Source organism: Gopherus flavomarginatus, chromosome 3 (genome assembly GCF_025201925.1).
Source record: "Gopherus flavomarginatus isolate rGopFla2 chromosome 3, rGopFla2.mat.asm, whole genome shotgun sequence".
NCBI classification, from domain to species: Eukaryota; Metazoa; Chordata; order Testudines; family Testudinidae; genus Gopherus; species Gopherus flavomarginatus.
In genome coordinates this window covers 267,454,034-267,474,241 of record NC_066619.1, presented here as the reverse complement: position 1 = coordinate 267,474,241, position 20,208 = coordinate 267,454,034, and the positions used below count along the sequence as shown (strand labels likewise).

Sequence of the window (20,208 nt, the reverse complement as noted above, 5' to 3'; positions counted from 1 at the left end):
TACTCTACTATCCTACTCGCCAGCAGCAGGGAGGATTCTGCTTAATTAGCTGTCTATGAGATACCCAATTTCATATGCCCATCTAAAATAGCCCTTTTGGTGGAAGGAGGGCTATACCACCATAGTATCTGCAACAACAGGGCCCTCATCTACAATATGTTTTGTCTTTTTTGACATCTAGCCATGCAGTAAAAAGTGAATTAATTTGAACATTGTCAAATAATTCCCCAACCAACCCTCTCACAAAAAAAGACACAATATATTACAAAAGTAAATTCTCTAAATACATTTAAAACTTTAAAAGATACTAGATTTTGTGATTTTATTAGATAATTAGAAGTTGTACTATAAAGCATTTTTAGTCAATATATGAGGGTCACCCTCAAGAATGCTTGCCCTGCTAACAGATAGCCACAACTTGTTCATTCATTAAAAGTTAAGATTCATTAATATTCCTTCAAGTATGAGATACTATAAGCTTGTTGAACCACAGAAACTAAACACTGGTACAGTCCTATGATTTCAACATTAAGAAACAATGTTTTATTGCCAATAAAAAGCATTTCCTAAGGCCGTGTGTACACTAGAGTCCAGTTTACATAAGTTGTCATCAATCATCAGTTGCTCCAATTACATCAGTTGTGCACGTCAACACAATGCTCATGTCAGTGGAGCGTGTTCACAGTCGGCGCTCTTGAATGAATAGTGTGTTACATTGTGGGTAGCTATCCCACTATGCAACTTGCCACCCTCTGCTGATTGGAGATCTGGAGATGGATGACAATGCATCATGGGGGTGTGCTTATTGTCCCACAATGTACACATCTACCCCGATATAATGCGACCCAATATAACACAAATTCGGATACAAAGCGGTAAAGCAGTGCTCCGGGGGGGCGGGCTGCGCACTCCAGCAGATCAAAGCAAGTTCAATATAATGCAGTTTCACCTACAACACAGTAAGATTTGTTGGCGCCCGAGGACAGCGTAATATCAGGGTAGAGGTGTATTTTTTTCCATCCCATCATTCTTAGTTTTGTGCCTTTTTGAACAGCCCCTATAAATGGTGCGCCCGCCATTTCTACCTGAAATGGATCCTGAACTGCTGACGAGTCTGGTGATGAGTATTATGAACACAATGCAGCTGATCCTGCAGTATTTCATAAGCTGCGAAACACAGTCAATCTGCTTGTCTATCCTGTTGTGTACACTGGAAAGACACAACTCAAGACTGCCGCTGGCGTTCTTGGAGCAGCTGCATATGGTGGACCATCAGTACTGGGCTCAGGACACAAGTACTGAGTGGTGGGATCACAGCATGATGCATGTATGAGATGATGAGCACCAGCTGCAGGACTTTCAGATGTGCGAAGTCATTTTCCTGGAACTATGTGAGAAGCTCACCCCTGCCCTGCGGCACACGGAAACCAGAATGAGAGCAGCGCTCACCGTGGAAAAGCAAGTAGCAATCACTGTGTGGAAGCTGGCAACCCCAGACTGCTACCTGTCATTTGCCAATCAGTTTGGAGTTGGAAAGTCCACCATGGGGCTTATGGTGACGCAAGTGCGGCGGGACATGAATCGCTTCCTACGATGAAGGACTGTGACTCTGGGTAATGTGTAGGAAATAGTTGATGGCTTTGTGGCAATGCTATTCCCTGACCTTGGCAGTGCAATAGATGGTACGCATATCTCAGTTTTGACCCCAGACCATCTTGCAACAGAATATATCAACTGAAAGGGCTATTTCTCCATGGTCTTGCAGGCACTGGTAAATCACCAGGGCCGTTTCACTGACATTAATGTGGGGCTGGTCAGGAGAAGGTTCATAACGCACACATCTTTAGGAACACTGGATTGTACAGAAAACTGCACACTGGAACTTTCTTTCCAGACCAGAAGATTCCAATGGGGGATGTGCAAATGCCCATAGTGATCCTGGAAGACCCCACCCACCCCTTACTCCCATGGCTCATGAAGCCTTACACCAGGAACTTGGACAGCAGCAAGAAGTGCTTCAACAACAGGCGCCGAATGAGACTGAATGTGCTTGTTTGGCAGATTAAAATGTTGCTAGGATGCCTATTTGGCAGGTTAGACCTCAATGAGGAAAATATTTCAATGGTCATAGCAGACAGCTATGCTCTGCATAACATTTGCAAAGTGAAGGGGGAAAAGTTTGCCCAGGGTCAGAGTGCTGAGGTGGATCAGCTGGCTGCTGATTTTGTGCAGCCAGATACCAGGGCAAGTAGTGGGGCTCAGCAGAAGGCTATTCGAATCAGGGAGGCTTTGAAGGAGCATTTTGATAATGAGCCCCAGTAATTCGTCTTTATGCGATGCATTTGGCCAGGCAATGTTCACTTACTGCCTTGAATGACCCCTGTAATGTTTGCTTCCTGAGCGTTAACTGTGGTGAGCAAGTGTTCTTGCCTATAGCCACTGAATTTTAGCAGCAACTACTGTGTGCATGATACAAATAAAGACTCATTTTGTTTCAAGAACTACACTTTAATTAAAGAATAAGTTTTTTTGCAGGGGGGGGCGGGGGAGGGGACCGGGCACAAACAGGGGATACGGAAATGAGGAACAGGCTCACAGCTGTGTGCAACTCCAGCTTTCATCATGAAACCAGTCTCTGGGGGTGGAGTGCAAGGAGTACTGCAAGGGAACGGGAACATACAAGGAATGTGTTGAGGGAGTTTGGGGAGGTCATGGAACAGTGTTCTATATTGGCTGCGGAGGGAGACATGCACAGATGTGCTCAGAGAGCATCTCTATGAGGGACTTGAGCATCTCTGTCTGGCCCTCCAGTGGCTTTATCATCCACTCCTGCCCATCTATCATCCACTCCGGACCCTGTCTCCTTTCCAGGCTATCCAGTCTGAGTTTTTCATTAATGGTCTTCCTCCACACTCTTTTCGCTATCTGCTGTATCTGTTGACTGCAATACTTTGAGAAACATAACCTCCTTACTCCTCCTGATTCACCTCCTTATCTGACAGAAGCATTCTGCTGATGTGGAGGAATTGGTACCCAAGGGCACATCTGCAAAAGCCAAAGAAACAATGAACAGACACAGCATTGTGACTGCACTCCCAGCCATGAATCACAAAAGCCACATACATCTCTTTCTCACTGTCCCTTGGCTAGCACACAGCTCGGTTAGAGTTCCAAATATGGTGAGTTCGGTGGGGCAGGGTGGGTTGGGAAGAATGAATGGCAAAAGAAGAGACAAAGGGTATAGGTGGTTTGCAAAGAGGGTCACTACATGTGCCTAGGGAAGATATTCTGAATATTGGCACACTCTTCCACAGGCTGGGATAATCAGACCTGATATCTCATTCCATAGGGTAACCCAGGATGCAAGGGTCCATCTCTTGCATGCGTATGGCTCCAGACCAGGTCCATATGCTGCTTGCTTGTGTGCCACTGTGGTCCCTGCAGAAAAAATAGTCAGTTGGCACGACAGAATTTCCTACCGCAGGGGGAGAAACAAGGCAGCTCTGCCAAGAAATCTTCAGCAGAGGATTGCCAAGTACCTACATGAAAGTTTCCTAGAGATCTCTATGGAGGATTCCTCGGACATCCCAATGTACATTAACAAACTTTTTTCACCAAGCTCCCACTACCTAGCTGCATAGTCTTTATTGTTAATTTCTATCCCTTATCCCTCTTCTACTATAAAAAAAGTAAATGAGATCTGTCACTGTGCAGCATGAAAGAAAAATGGGTGCTTACCAGAGCTTACCTCTCCTGCTTCATGTGTGCCAGAGATGGAGTGCTGAGACTGGTTAGACCCCTCTGGAGTCAAAAACAGTCCTGGCTTGCCATTGTACCGGACAACCCTGTTGCACGTCCCTCATCTTCATCCAGGTCCACTTCGTATCCACCACTTCATCCATGGGGTTGACTCCGCTGGCCACTGCCTCCAGTCCCCGCAAAGTATCCACGGGGCTCTTGGAAGTGGATCACAGCCAAGGATACCAGGCAGCTCCTCAAAGTGGCAAATCTTCGGCAATGCACCAGAGCAATGGTTGGCCTCCCTTGCCTTCTGGTACGCCTGCCTCAGCTCCTTGATCTTAGCACAGCACTGCTGCATATCCCTTTCACGTCCCTTCTCCTGCATGCAGTGAGCAATCTGCTCATAGATATCAAAGCTCTTACAGCTTGAGCAAAGCTGTGACTACACAGCCTCCTCTCCCCACAGACCTAACCGATCCAACACCTCTGGCAAACTCCAGGCGGGAGCACATCTGTTGTGGAAAGCAGGCATAGTCAGCTGGGAAGATGCTGTGGGAACAGACCACACAGAGCAAACACGAAGAGGAATTTCAATAATTCCCAGGCCTTTAAACGGAGGAGGGGTGCATGCCTGTGTACCTGCAGGGCAAGAGTCCAAATTGCTGACCAAAGCAGTCAGGATGGGTATTGTGGGACACTCCTGAAAGTCAATTAGGGCAACATAAGCAAGCACAGTGTCTACACTGATGCTGTATGACTAACCACATCCCAAAAAGTTCTATGCCTTTCGTCAAGGTGGTTGTATTATGTTGGCGTAGCAGAGGAGTTACATCAGTGGAAGGAGCATTTCAGTGTGTACACTTCCACCGGTTTGTTGATGAAAGTTGCCTTTTGTTGACAAAACTGTGTAGTTTAGACAAGGCCTTAGTGTTGGAGATATTTCTGTGTAAAACCATTGAAACTGTACTTTTACCCCTCAAGATGCAAAAGTGAGTGTTTAGAAAGGTAATTTTCCCTTAAGTCTTTGTATTTTTGAAAATGGATAATACACAACTAAGTTAAAAAAACTGAACAAATTACTCACTCTGTCCACCTTCTCTGCTATTCTGAGCTTCCTCTAAAGGAACAGACTGCATAGCTGACATAATCCTTTGAGCAATATTTGATAGCGGCACTTTACAAAGGTCATGTCCTATGTACTCCTTGTAACTCTCCATTTTTCTCATCAACCCTGAACACAAGATATCACATACGTATTATACAAGAGACATTAAGATCATGAAACAATTAGCATGTATTCCATCAGGCTAATGATGGAATGAATAATGCATATATAATATCTAGTATACCCACTCTCTACCTAGAGCAGTGGCTTTCAAACCTGCGGCCTGCTTGCAGTCTGATCAGCACATAGCTGCGGCTCATGTAACATCCTCAGAGCCTTACAAGTAATACATATATTAGTGTGGATGTGGCCCACATAATACAGAGATCTGCATATGCGGTCCACAATGGCTAATAGGTTGAGAACCACTGACCTAGAGACTTTAATATCAATATACAAACTGATATTTTCCCCCTACTACCATGTATGCCCATTCGTTTGTCAAACTGTTTCTTATAAGTACTGGCAGCTGCCAATAATTTAAGAGAAAAAAGCACTGAAGCATGACTCAAATAGTTTGATACACACTACCAGATTTTCAAAAAAGAGGTAGTCATAGCCTTTAAGAGATGTATTCAGTGGCACACAGTGCCTTTAAGAATCAGTCTGACAAAAACTCCAAATCAATGTCATGTGTGTCTTTGAAAAATCTCCCACATTGTTTTCTAATGAAGATCTAAAATTAATGTCTGCATATATTCATTACTTTATATCCTTACAGTAAAGCACAAGCCTCTATAAACAGTTTTCAAGTCTTAAAGGCTAAAAGCAAAAACCTGAGAAAGCTGAAACATCATTAAAAGATGGAAAGAAGAGCTGATTATTTAGACACAAAGTTCAGCATTTTTCCTAAAATAAAGATCACTAAACAAACACTGTAAGTGTTGGTGATGTGATCAACTACTGCCAGAAAAAAAATTATAAGACATTAAACTCTGCTTTTGACAAATGATTTTCAATTGTTCTCTGATGTTTAAACCTCCACATATATTACTACTGGTCTGGAATCATATCTTTCAGTTGACCTGCATTTAATCACATTCTATAATATCTAGATGCAACATAAGTACAGAATGTAAATCACATGGGCCACTGGGGAGCAAGAGAAGCAAAATCCTTCATGTCAGTAAAGAAGACTTTATCAGTGTAAATTATACAGGGAGATTCAGACAATAGGGGTAACATTTTGAACCACATACAAGATTGATACTAAAAATGTGCATAGTGTGCCTTACAGTATTTCTAGGGGTCATCACTCAACTGGGGTTCAAACTCCATAGTATTGGTGGATAGAACTGGCAATTCAGTAGTGGTTAAATAACTTATTCCCATACAGAGGTCTTGACTATTCACTGGCCACTCTTGGCTCCCTTCACTAGTACATGTCCAAATCAAATTCTATTACCACACAGAAAATGTTTTCTCCCTCTTTAGAGGGAACAACTCATCTCAGCTCATGACCACAAGCATTGCAAATGCTTCTCCCCTCTGTCCAGGATATGTCCCAGGTCAACAATGTAGTCATGACCAAGCCTCTTTTCCTACCTTGGGTAGGAAAACAGTAGTCAAGAGATTGTTCCTTAGGTGTGTAGTTTCTCCCTAGAGGAAGAGGATTTTTAAATGCAGACTAACTTTTTCTCTTGTGGGAGGGGTCAGTCTTATTTCAGGCGGCAAATCTAGATTAGATTTAGAATTTGACAGGCAAAAAGGTACAATATACCATGGATCAGAATATACAGAAATGTTATGCTTGTCACAACCAATCCCACCATTAACCTGAAACATTCTTATGTTTGCAGATTTAAATCACTTAATATTAAGGACATAAATGCACCTATTGTGTTTTCTCTTTTTAATAATGGGTGTAGGAGGACACATTCCATTAACCTGTAATGTTTTTACTCTTGATATGATTTATTGATGTTTATAGTCAAGATGATTAAACATTTAATAGGATTCAAAAAAGACAATGCAGACTTAAATACTTTAAAATATTTGACGTTTGTAATACTTTTAACAGAGGCTGTGCTCTTATACATTTAAACATGAAAAGTAATTGTCAAATACAATATTACAGTTAAAAACATTTAAAATCTTTGCTGCTTTAACATTTAAAATGTTATTGATACACTAAAAATAATGTTACCTATAGTTATAATAATAGCCATTCTTAATTTGCTTCCCTTTATCAAATATATATTTATGAACATATCTGTATATGACCTGAGAGCAAGTAGAATTGTTGCTCCCATCAGGGTCCAGATCCAACGGACACAGTAGAGAAAAGGCATCATAATTGTGTGAAATCACATTTAATTCTCTTTAATCTATAACAAGTTTCTTATACTGCTTGCTACACATATCTTGGGGTTGCAGTTGATGAGTCAAAAATCTTTCTTATTAAAAATTGAATAAGTCTGGCAGTTATTAAAACATTCTGATATTTGGATTACTACAAATTCTAGAGTGAGCCAAAAAAGAAACAGATCATAGCAGATTAATTATCTGCTGAACACAAACATCTTTGGGATACCCTGCTACAAAAGGCAAGTTCAAAACTCTTGCTCTTAGAAATTCAAGATTCTAGGAAGAGTTTGGAAGGGTAGCAAGAAGAGGAAAGAAGGGCAATCAATTAATCCAAGGGATTTTTGACAATTCGTAGAAAAAAAATGCAGACACACTTGGTCTATACCCAAACATGCTGTCACTTTTGCACAACTGCAGCTTACATCCTCTAACAGGATCGCAGGACAGAACTTACTGTAAAATTTTACTATTAGGAAAACCATCTGCTTCAGAAGGAAGCATACTATATTCAACAGTAGTTCCTTGGTTCCAACCCCTAAAATGCCTTCTCTGCACTCACTTTGCAGATCACATATGAAGAGGATTTCATAGCATCTGAAGACAAAGGAAAAGCATATCATGGAAGCAAGAATCTGCATTTTACTCTGCACATTAAGTACTAGAGGGTAATATGTAGTCTAGCAGTATCTAGATACTTAATGCATTCCCTCTCTTGTAAAGCAAACCCTCACAAACTGAAGTATGATCCCAAAGTCTCTGTACGCCAAAAACTATAAAGGAGCTTACAGTCTATTCTTGATAAGGCTGATAATGATATATTAGTTTATAAAATAAAGCACTTATCCAAAAGGTTTGTTTTCCTACTGAATCATAAAGAAAAAAAGTCTACACTAAATATTTCCGCATCTTAACAGTAGAACAAAGAAGCATTTAATGTTTAATCCTCTAGACCAATAGCTTGAGCCTGAGACTGATGCTCAAGCTTCTCCACAATATCTTTCAAATAGTCTTCATCTTTGAAAAAATACACATACAATTTTCTTTCCATCTGATGCAGGGTATTTGTCTCTAAAACCTTTCTCTTGGCCTTTACATCAGCAAGAAGATCCATAATAAGCTGATTTAGTTTATTTAAGTTCAGTTCCAGTTGATAAAGTTGGTCTGTTAGTTCCTAATAGAAATTTAAAAAAAAAAGAAAAAAGTTTATTATATTTGCATTGTTGATACATGAATTCAACTACAATATAAAAATATTTTAGTTTTTGGAGGCAGGTTTGCACAACACACAGGATATGCCTAATGAAAAGAAGCAAAAAAGTGTGAGGTACAAGGTAATCTCATTTGATTTGTAGAATTCACCTGGGCCAGACTGTAATACCTTTACACTCACACTGAATAGTATTTTACTTTTACAAACAGTTCCACTCAACTAAGTGAAATTACAAGTAGAGACAGCTAGTACTTAATGTGAACAAGGGTATCAGAATCTATCCATCTGTCTGGTATTGGATCAAGATGGTAGAACAATTTTACTCACATTAAAAGTAGTTACAATTCTAAAAGTACTCCTTGCACTTAGACAAAAATAATGCTTCATAGATTTAAACTGGAACCAGATTCTTTGCACCTGTATTTTTCCATCTTTCACTGCTTCATAACTTGAATTATCTTAATCTTTTTAGCATAGGTAAGCTATTCATTTGATTGTTATAAGGACTCAATGCAAATGTCTAAGCTGCTTCTGTTATTATTAGTATTAGTATTATCATGGAGCCTAGTCATGGGCCAGGACCAGATTATATTAGGAGGGGGTGTGGTATGCAGAAGCGATGCGGGGTGCAGAGGAGACTCAGGGCAGGGGGCTGGGGTGCAGCAGGGGGCTCAAGATCGGGGTTAGGTTGGCCCTGGGGCAGCAGCAGCATGCAGCAGGGCTACGGCAGGCTCCCTGCCTGCCCTGGCCATGCGCCGCTCCCAGAATTGGCCAGCATGTTTAGCAGCGGCTCAGGGGGGAGGAAGAGCGACAGGTGGCTCCGCCACACGCTGCCGTCATCTGTGGGTACCACCCTCGAAGCTCCCATTGGCCGCGGTTCCCCATTCCCAGCCAATGGGAGCTGTGGAGGATGGTGCCTGCAGGTAAGGGAAGCGCATGGAACCCTCTGCCCCCACCCAGGGGCCGCAGGGACGTGGTGCTGGCTGCTTCCGGGAGCAGCATGAGGCCAGGGCAAGCAGGGAGCCTGCCTTAGCCCTGCTGCACCATGGGGCTGGCAATCCCATGGACCAAATTGAAAGCCCTGATGGGCCAGATCCGACCTGTGGGCTGTAGTTTGCCTTCCCCTGCACTATATAAACACAGAACAAAGACATTCTTAGAAAGAGTTGCTGCCAGGAAAAAATATTACTATACATTTTTAAAGTGGTAGTATATCATTGTATTTCAGCCCACATATTTCCATCAAACCATACCACAGTAGCAGGAAAGAAACATCATAAGTTTTTCTATTGGAAAATCACAGATGCAATTTGTAACATAATAAACTGATGAAACACATACCCTGCAAAGAGGTATACATCAGTTGTTAAACTGCCATGGCCAATGACTAATTATCAGATATAGGTCATACACATTTGGAAAAAAGCTACTTTTACTTCTTTAATACTAAAGGAAGTATTAATTAGTGAAATATATTATTTTAATCTATTTAACTGCATGTTCAGACCCTTTTGTCTGTATAACTAACCATTTGCAAAATATGCTTACTAATGCAGCAATAGTTATAGTTCTACACTAAGGACTTACCTGGTTACTAAGCAAGATCTTATTTCCTCCACAATACAGAGAGTCACAAAGTGTATCTAAATCAATATCCAGCTTAGACAAAAAGAGAAATTGTTCTTGAGAAGATACTGCTAGCTGATCTTGCACTGAAGTAATGTCTTGTTTTAATTTCTGAGCCACTTGTTCAATGCCTTCATGTGTTCTGAACAATTGTTGTTTCTGATTCTCTCCTTCCAAAAGCTGGTATAGCCTACAGTGACAAAAATTAGAAATGCAATATTCATCTTTTAAAAAATTCAGCACACATTTATGCCACCAGTTGATCAGTTAAGACAGAGCTTTTTCACATTCATCTCTGAGATGTCATTCTGATGAAAAGGCAAGTACAGTCCTGCCCAACAATGTCAGAGTGATGTGTCTTGCTAACTTCTGAGCTGCTCCTGGTCACTTCTAGACCACCCTAATTTTTTGGTTTAAGCCTTGGTTGGTTGAAGTCTGAAATATTTCAAACTGCAATTAAAGGGACACTATCAACTTGAAATCTAGTCTATTTAAAATAATTAGTTTAAAAGTAGTTTGAGGACAGTACACCTATCCAAAGTCCCACTGCCAATTTTTGTGCTTCAGCAAACATTTTCTTACATTTGAAAAAATAATTCTCCCGGGGGGGGGGAAAACCTACACAAACAGAAAAGATGAATGTATAAAAAGGTAAAGAGTGAAACTAGCTACAAAGTACTTTCAAACACATAAACTGAAAAAAAAAAAATCAGAAAAATGTTTTTCCTCTATTCAGCTGCAGTAATCTTAGGAATTACTTGTTTAATAGATGGTAAAACGGATTCCAACAGGAGTGAATTTTAAGATAACTCTCTAATGGCAGAAATTTTTAAGTATCCTTTAAAAATATACAGTACTTGGGAATTTGTAACACATGTTCCTTCCTGTAAAAGGTAGAACTCTAGATACTCAACTGCTAACCTATTTAAAATGTTATTCTTTACTTTTGGGACACTGATGCATCTGAATGTAGTAGAGTTACTGCTCTATGTTGCCATAAATTCTATTATTTTAGCAATACAATCAAATATTGAACATAAATAACAGTATTAAAAGATAAAATCTTTATCACTTAGTAGTTTATAGATCTGTAGAATAAATTACCTTGCACCTCTCTAGCATCCCAACCCACTCATACTGCTATATCTCCCAATTTGAATCAAAACAAAGCCAGTTTTGTACATTAGGGCCTACATTTTCAAATTAGGGTGCCTAAAACTAAGTCCCTATTTTGACACCAAATAAAATATGATCTGCTGGTAATTTTCCAAGAGTGCTGTGCAACTGTAGTTCACACTCACTTCAGTGGAAATGGGAGATACTGAGTATCTCTGTAAATCAGTCTACTTTTGGACCTTGACATACCACCATGAATCCATACTAATCTTCATAAAATTTTCAACATGGTATTTATGACTAAATATGATGAGGGAACTAGTCCAAAGGTAACATAGTTGACTGTACCATTGAGGGGACAGCAGTCACTCAGCAAGCAGTGATGTCTGCTATATTCTGTTACATTCTTATAGCATTAGGTGGGAGGAAAAAAAGTGTATGTAATCATGTTAAAGATTGTACAGTAGAACCTCAGAGTCATGAGCATCTCAAGAAGATTGTTCGTAACGCTGAACAAAACGCTATAGTTGTTCTTTCAAAAGTTTACAAGTGAACATTGACTTAATACAGCTTTGAAAGTTTACTATGCAGAAGAAAAAAGCTGTTTCTAAGCATCTTAATTCAAATCAGGGGTTCTCAAACTGGGGATCGGGACCTCTCAGGAGGTCACGAGGTTATTACAGGGAGGATCGGGAGGTGTCACTCTGCTTTGCATCCAGTATTTATAATAGTGTTAAATATATAAAAATATTTTAATTTATAAAGGGGGGTGTCACACTCAGAGGCTTGCTGTGTGAAAGGGGTCACCAGCAGAAAAGTTTGAGAACCACTGATTTAAATGACGCAAGCGCAGAAACAGTGTCCTTATCCTGTCAATTTTTTTTTTAAGCTTTCCCTTTATTTTTATTAGTAGCTTAGGTTAAACACAGTACTGAGCTGTAATTGGGTTTTTTTGTTTTTCCATCTCTACTGCTACCTGACTGCATACTTCCAGTTCCAAATGAGACATGTGGTTGACTAGTCAGTTCTTAACTCTGAGGTTCTATTGCAGTGGTTCTCAACCTATTTACTATTGTGGGCCACATCCAATACTACTTGTATTGCCCGGAGAATGTCACACGGACCACAGCTCTGTGCTGATGGGGCCTCAGGTTAAGAATCACTGTTCTACGTATCATACTTACTGCTAACTCCGAACAGTCGAAACACATGGGTCATGCCCCCCAAAATCATAAGATATGCATTTTACAAATAAGTCTAATTTTTAAGCCAAAGGTTCTTTTCATGTGCCTTTTGGTTTCTGAGCTTTAAGGGTGCACTCTATTCTTCTTTTCAAGCTTTTCTGCACAACCATGAGAACTTTTTTATTGTTTTTAAATGAAAAGATTTTTATGTAATACTCAGATTCAAAAAGTTGAGGCTTTAAGTAAAACCCAAATACCATGAGACTCAAGTTTGAGCATACATGCAGTATTACCAAGGGAGCAGAATTAAAATTGCACAGGGAACCATAAATCCAACTTTTCTTATCTTATAAGAGCTTCACCATAACCAAAGTGTTCTTTTAATATCGTTCTTTTGCTATGTATTTTAATAAGTTTTTTAAAAAGGTAAAAATAAGTCTATAAATATACAATTGGAACAAAAGCCCCCAAAATGTCTCATCAGTAGGGTTTGAATCCTGAACCTACAGCACCCCACCACATTCGAGCTACAGGACTAGATAGCTACATCAGCTAAAAGCAGGAGAATCCTATTATTCCAATGTGGGGCAGTGGCTGCTGGGGCTATGTTAGGCCTGGGAGTAATTGGGTGGAACCAAACCCAGCTCTCTGCCCTCCTCAGAAGTGGGGAGGATCCTGCCACAGATGGTACCCTAAAGTGGTGGGATTGGGCTGATGGGGCCTCATGCTTATTCCAGCCCGGTACTCTGCCTCTTTACCCAGCTCTAGCCAGTACTAGGTATTCCCAGTTCAGTGCGTTCTGCCACGCCAACTGTAGCATGGGCCTGGCCTTAGAACATTCACACTCAGTTATTCTGGCATGCTGCTGAAGTTTTCTGGAGCAACACCATGAAAAGCAGGGAAATGGAAATTTGAACAGTTAACTATTTCATCCAAACCCAAATAGAATTTCGTATGACAAGTAAAAGCAAGTGTCTAGCCCCATGGATTTGTTCCTGGTAGGAATTTCAAAGGCCTGCTGCAGTTAATTAGAGCTTCTCAGTGAGAGATTGCAAGAAGATTATAACAGCAAATGGTAGGTAACTTACACAGAGGTCTACTAGCTCCCACATAATACTTCATGTCAAAGTTTGACAACCACTGTACAATATTTACCTATGAGAGGCAACATCCCTTGAATCAATAGTGTTCCTTGGTACTGCATGCTGAGATATGAGTGGGTCAGACATCATCTCCAATCTCTGTTCTAGGGCCTTGCTACTCTGTTTTAGATCTTGTATTATGTTCTCAAGTTGACGATGGATATCCCGATGTTTCCTCAATTCAATTTCATAAGCTAGCTGAAGAAGTTCAAATGATGCTTTTTGTTTTAGCAACTGATTGCATACTTGATCTTGTCTTGATGTATAGTAGTCCTGTCTAGCAATCTGCAAATCAAAATCTCCTTTCACCACAGGCATGTTCAATAGCTGTGCATTTTCCTTCACCAGGGAAGGCAGTATTTCATTATTTATTTGAGTTAGCTGTTTTTTAATTTTTGAAATTTCACTGTTTAAGCTAGAAATTCTAGCCTCAAGGTGTTCTTTTCCAAAAGTCTACAAAAAGCAAAACAAAAGTACTTGTAAGAACATATTCAAAGACTACTAACATTTTTATTCATGTTCCATGCTACCATTTCCCATTTTATATGTATATGTGTTAAACACTGTTCTTTAATACCTAAGATTTTCAGGACAATGAAAATCACAATCATTGAAGGTAATCCCTGATGACCTCATTCACAACAACGCTAGCTGTCTCTGTAGTGCTGAGGAACGGAGGAACCCAAGAGTAGGAACTGGCAGATATGTTCTTATCCAAGAAGCAACAAACTTTTAATGAATATGTTTTGCAGTCTCGCTTATCAATCATTATTAAGGCTCTGTGTTTGTCTCAGAGGTCATGGATTCCGCGACTTTCCAGGACATCTGCAGCAGCCCAGTGCGGCTGGCCCAGGAACTGCCAGAGCAGCTCGGGCATCCCCTGAGTCAGTAGCACTGACTGCTACTGCTACCAGCAGCAGGAGTTTGGGTGTGAGAAGGCTCAGGGTCTGGAGCCGCTGCTTACTTGGGGGTTGGGGGAGGCGGCACTCCTCTCCCTCAGCTCCACCCCCACAGCTCCCATTGGCCAAGGTTCCCAGCCAACAGGAGCTGCAGAACCAGGGCTTGGGGCGGAGCAGAAGCAGCCTGCAGAACTAGGGAGCTGGGGTCACTGCTTCCCAGGAGCTGTGTAAGGAGCCTTCCTCCCCCCCCCCCCCCCGCAGCACTTGCTCCTCCCTTCCCAACACCCATGGTGCTTCCCCAGGCCGCACCCCCTTCTCCAGCACCTGGGGAGCCCCCTGAGTCGTGCACCCCCCTCCTCTCGTTTTAGTCAGGGGTATTTTTAGTAAACGTCATGGACAGGTCACAGGCTGTGAATTTTTGTTTACTGTCCGTGATTTTTACTAAAAATACCTGTGACTAAAACATGGCCTTAACCATTATGCCATATGCAAACAATTCTTATGGTACCAGATACATAACTGAGGTTTTAAAGTTGTATGGTGAGGAGGGAAACCATCACTTACACTTTCATAAAGTGATTCCAAAATTATTGGAGTTTTATTTTGGAAATTTTTTGAAATACCAGTCTTATCTAATCCATCCTTTCCTCTTGGTTCTGTATATAACGTTTTCTATTAGTAGTGTGACATGGCCTCCAATCTGATTCCCTCAGGCCAACCCAGTTCCCTTGCACACACTCCTCCCTGACAAATTAGTTCTCCATGCCAAACCTCCCAACCAAAATGTTTCGTCTAATCAGCCAAATTTTCACAGACACATCCGATCCTTGTTTCCCCACCACTTTCCCAGCCGCCAGACTTCTTTCCCTCAAGGAATGATGGCTCCTCTGTGAAAATCAAGGGACATCTAGACCTACCATTCAAAAAAGTAAATGAACACATAAAATCCTGAATGGTCTGGTCAATAAAGATAAAAACCTCCAACTTTTTAGTCAAACTGAATCCTGTTTTTGATTAGCCAGATTCAAAATATTAACTTGTAGCTTTGAAAATTCTTCACGCAAAAGGTAGATGGGAAGGCAGGTATTAAAGTTATGCTAAACAAGAAAAAGGGCAGGAAAATGTTTACTATTTTAAATTTTTGCCCAATATGCAATGAAAAGTTTTAAACTCAACCTCAGTCTCTACTTGTATTATTATATACATGCAGTAGGCTCTCCATTCTTTCATATAGTATAGATCAATTGAAATCAACAGTACATAATCGAAGGACCAACGACCTATTTAAAAATATTTCTAGAATTACTACATTTATTGAAAACTAGGAAACATGGTATGAATAACACCATTTGATACCTAAGAAATTATATTTCGCTAAATGCACCAGAATCTGTTGCAATTTTATTAGTATTAAATTTTGTTATTACCACTAAAGGAAAACAATTCAAGTTAAGACGTGAGTAATTACCAGTTAGTCTTTTGTTAAATCCAGAATAAAAAGTCTGGGTTTTGTTTAGGACTTCCACTAGAATACATAATTCTCTTTAACAGCTTACCTTGTTCTTTAAGGATTGAAGATTATTCTCTGCCCATTGTACAGCTGAGCTTATGCTTAAATCTTTAGCTTTACGTTGAATCAGCTGATGTTGAGCACAAATATATGCCATCTGTAGCCTAGCCATCTCAAGTCTCTCCTTGCAGACTTCCTTGTTCTCATCACAAATTAGTGGCTTGCTTATATCTACAAGTTGGAAATTTTCTTCATTTGAGCTTTCAACCAACTCTGATATTCCTTGAAAAAACTGTTTTTTTGTGTATGAAGTAAGTGCAGCAGTGCTTTTCTCTTCCTGACACAAATATTTATCCAAGGCAAGTTGGGATAAAAATACTGGATGAGGACCTAAGCCTTGTTCTGAGTCAGAAAAGGTGAAGAAAAAGGTCAGCTTCTTAACTCCTTCAGTAAGAGAGTGAAGTTCATTATTTATCTTAGTATTTATAGCAGTGAAAATTCCTTGTCCCTCTTTCAGAATTTTAGCTGCTTCTTCAGCTTTATCATTTAACTTCAGTGACATATGGCTGTTTGTTGAGGACATCATTTGAAGCTTATTACGACGATGAATTTTTAGGTTTTTAATTTTCTGAAGAGCTTGAAACTCTTCCTCTAGCTTCTGAAGTTCTCCTTCGTCCACGCTACTTGCTTTTGAATCAAAGGTTTTGCAGGTTTTAAGAACTTCATCCAAAGCCTCTTCTTCTAAAATGGGCTTGCCAGATTTAAGAAGAGCATCAAAAGCTTGCAGTTCTTTTTCAGTTAACACATGCTGCTCATTCACATTTCCACAAAACCACTCCAAAAATGATTTATCTTCCACAGTTTCAAACAACCAGTCAAAGTCTTCTCCATTAAGCTGAGCAGCTTTTGGATAACCAACTTTCTTTAGAGTTTCCACAAATTGATTTCCACTGTTCATGATTACAGGCAACACTTTTGCTATGAATATAGAGATCTACAAGCAGCCTTAAAAAATATCCAAACACAAGGAAAATCTGGAGTCTGTCTGCTAGCCCAATGGTAAATAAAAAAAGTTGTTTAAAATATGTATTCAGGGATTTTAATAGGAAAGGCACTGCACAGAAAAAAGCAAGTGTCAGATCACAAATAAGGAAATACCATGCTAATAGGATTTGCAGTGTATATCAATTCCCCCATGTTTACAAAACTGTATTAGTCATCCTTGAATTATAATAACTGGTTTCTAAATATAACCATTCAACAAAAATATTTTCAGTTATTTTGCAATTTTGATGCCAAGTGAAGTCCTAACTTCATCCACTAGGTTAACTTTACTATTGTGAGTAGTCCCACTGATTTTAGTGTGACTACTCATGTTAGACAAGTTAAGCAAGTGTATAAGTCAGGGATCAGCAACCTTTAGCACGTGGCCTGCCAGGGTAAGCACCCTGGCGGGCCGGGCTGATTAGTTTACCTGCCGCGTCTGCAGGTTCGGCCAATCGCAGCTCCCCCGCTGGCAGTGATTCATCACTCCAGGCCAATGGGGGCTGCGGGAAGCAGTGGCCAGCGCGGCTTCACACAGCCCACCACGGCCAGTGGGAGCCACGATCAGCCAAACCTGCGGACGCGGCAGGTAAACAAACTGGCCCATCCCGTCAGGGTGCCATAGGTTGCCGATCCCTGGTATAAGTATTTGCTGGATCAGAGCCTGAGAAAACTGCTTGATTTAAATTAAAAGTTTTCCCTACAATCCAGACCTACAATTAGATATCCAAGAATCACAGCAACATTTTAAAACATGGTATTTAAGAACAGATATCAGATAAAGTGTTAAATCTACCAATATTTTATAATGTGATAAAACACAAAAAAGTCATTAGTTACCTTTCACTTCAAAGTATTACTTTTAAGGTTTTTCCGTCAGCCCCTGGAAATTTGTCCTTTAAACCCTTTTTATTTTTCTCTTGACACTCCAATGTCCATCAATTATTTCCTGTTTGGGGACAGGGAAGAAGTATTTCAGTAAAGCCACTTTGAATTAAGAATAATAAGCGCTGTCAACTGTGTGGGGGGAGAGAGTAAGTGCACACATAACCCACATACCTCCTGGGTGTGTCCCATCTAGTGGCACCAGGACCACTTAGAGAGAGAGATAAAATGAGTCTGCTCTACAGCCTTAGCTAACAAGCAGCTGACTTTTAGCTCATGCAGTAGAGGCTTATGCACTAAGCTCTAGAGGTCCCAGCTTCGATCCTGCCATTACACACGCATCTAAAGATTATAATAATTCATATTTCACATTTAACAATAAAAAGGCTTTAACTGTATCCAGTGTATATACTCTGCTGTGCCGGGATCTATTACAATGCAAAGTCTTCAACTCTTTTTTTATATTAAAAGAAGGGGCCTGAATAATCTAGCAGCAATTAAAGAAGGCACACTCCACCATGAGAAACACTGCTAATTTCTCTGGTGCCTAAAAACTGCACCTCTAGTCCACTAAACAGTGCTGACTGTAGGCACCCTTATCTTAAAGAAGGCAAACTCCGGATTGTGCTCTTCTGCTTGTTCAGAACATATAGAGTCCAAGAGGGGTTTTCTTGTTTGTTTTTTTCTGTTTATTACCTTAAAAGTACCAAGAATATCAAGTCTGGGCCTTCGCTACTTTTGCTGGACTACTTGTTTGGGGCAGGGAGAGGGGAGACGGAAGGGTGCTAAACACCCAGAAATCTTTTTTCTAGGTTTTAGCTGATTAGGTGTTAAAAACACAGAAGTGAGAAGGGATAGTTACTAATTGGGATGTCACCACCCTACTTCTGCCTTCCAGATAGCCCTGAATTTCTGACGTAAGAACAAGCAGGGACACACTTCAAAAGAGACCCGGGATTACATCCTTCAGGACTTCATGACCCACCTAACAAGTGACAACCCCACTCCTGTTAGTCAGTCTGAAGGCCCCTTTCACTCAGCCAAGCAGCCCACGCCCGACAACACGGGGCCGTCACCGCAGACCCCGGCAGCTCAGCAGACCCGGCAGCGCAGGAGCGGCGGAGGGCGGGAGTCAGAACCGTGCCGGGCCCGAGGGGAGCGAGGCTGAGTACGACCCGCCTCCCGGCCGCGAACAACGCGGCTACCGCGCGCTGCCAGGCAGAAGGGGAGGGGACTCGCGCCCGGCCAACCGCCGCCGCCTCGCGCCACGCCGAAACGGAGGACGTTGCCGGCCTGGATGTCGAGGCGCCGCCGCTGCCGCTAGCCCGGGCACCCCTCTGCCAGGTACTCACCACAGAGCTCGTCCCCGTTCGGAAACAGGACAGCACAAAACGGCACCGCGACCTGTCTCGTCGCGCCCGAGGGAACGGCCGGGCCAACGGCCGCGCTGAGGCGAGGGGGGGCAGTTAGCGCCGAGGCCGGCACCCGCGAGAGGGATTCAAACTCCCGCCTTGCGGTGAAAACTGCCCCACCCCTGCGGGACTGAGAGGAGGAGGGTGGGGGGAGCGGAGCGCGATGCCCGCCTCGGATTCCGATACCCCTCTGAGGAGGACGCACTGGGCAGAGAACCGGGGGAGCCGGCGGGAGCAAGCACCGCGCTCCGCGATTTGTCCGGCACACGGAGCGAGGAAGACTACAATACCCAGAATGCAACGCTCGCCGGAGTATCGAGTGCCCTGCAGGTTCTAAACTCCCCAGCATGCAGCTTTTCTCCGTTCTGCATTTCCCGGCGTGCGTTACGGCTTGCGGGGGTGGGGCAGGTCGCTTAGGGCTCACCGCCTGAGGAAGCCGGGGAGGGGTGACGGCATCGATTGAAATCATTTTTAGGTTCCACGTTAAAACGTTAGAAGTTTGCTACAAAAGGAGTTGAGGCTGCAGCTCGCTTGTGTAGGGGTAATTTACAGCCCATATAGTGTGTGGCAAGAGCTTAAGCTCTAATACTCAAAGGTCTTTAGGTGCTTAACTCCCTTCGCAACAAAACACCTAAATGCCCTTAGTTCTGAGAACACCCGAGGTGAGGGTAGAGCAGCAACCTGAACTTTTAATCCTAGCCCACTTGCTTCCGTAGCTATAAGGCATGAAGGACCTGTAGGCACAACAGTTCTATATGTTAAGTGCGGGGCCGGCTTTTAGCCGATTCCCCGGAATTGGGCCCCATGTCAAAGAAAGCCCTGAGCCTAAGGGGGCCCCCTGTGTGGGGGTCCTTGGCAGTGTGGGGTCCTTCAGTGCCGCAGAAAATCCAGAGCGGATGCTCCGCCGCCTAGTATTCCAATTGGGCCCTGTGGGTCATAAAGCCAGCCCTGGTTAAGGCTAATTTCC

The 20,208-nt window shown here is 42.0% G+C and overlaps 2 protein-coding genes across 3 annotated transcripts in view; both read right to left on the bottom strand.

The window, feature by feature from the left end:
• The window catches only part of POLN (DNA polymerase nu), a 180,488-nt gene extending 162,615 nt beyond the window's left edge, over positions 1-17,873 (bottom strand). The window contains exons 1-5 of the mRNA XM_050945516.1: positions 17,785-17,873; positions 6,452-6,505; positions 4,826-4,972; positions 4,188-4,290; positions 2,567-2,658 (exon numbers count right to left, since the gene is read on the bottom strand). Coding sequence (XP_050801473.1) covers positions 2,567-2,658; positions 4,188-4,290; positions 4,826-4,967 — 337 coding nt within the window. The 5' untranslated portion in view covers positions 4,968-4,972; positions 6,452-6,505; positions 17,785-17,873. The remainder of the gene's footprint in view (positions 1-2,566; positions 2,659-4,187; positions 4,291-4,825; positions 4,973-6,451; positions 6,506-17,784) is intronic.
• HAUS3 (HAUS augmin like complex subunit 3) lies at positions 6,028-17,882 on the bottom strand. Of its 2 annotated transcripts, none has more exons than XM_050947701.1 (5): positions 17,785-17,882; positions 15,947-17,014; positions 13,505-13,944; positions 10,011-10,239; positions 6,028-8,384 (listed from the first exon to the last, which is right to left on the bottom strand). In XM_050947701.1, the coding sequence occupies exons 2-5, from the start codon at positions 16,856-16,858 to the stop codon at positions 8,151-8,153; spliced, it is 1,815 nt and encodes a 604-aa protein (XP_050803658.1). In that variant the 5' UTR covers positions 16,859-17,014; positions 17,785-17,882; the 3' UTR covers positions 6,028-8,150. The 2 variants fall into 2 exon arrangements, with proteins under 2 accessions (XP_050803658.1, XP_050803659.1); XM_050947702.1 differs by having other exon boundaries at positions 6,744-8,384; positions 15,947-16,945; positions 17,785-17,881.
• Positions 17,883-20,208: the final 2,326 nt, after the last annotated feature.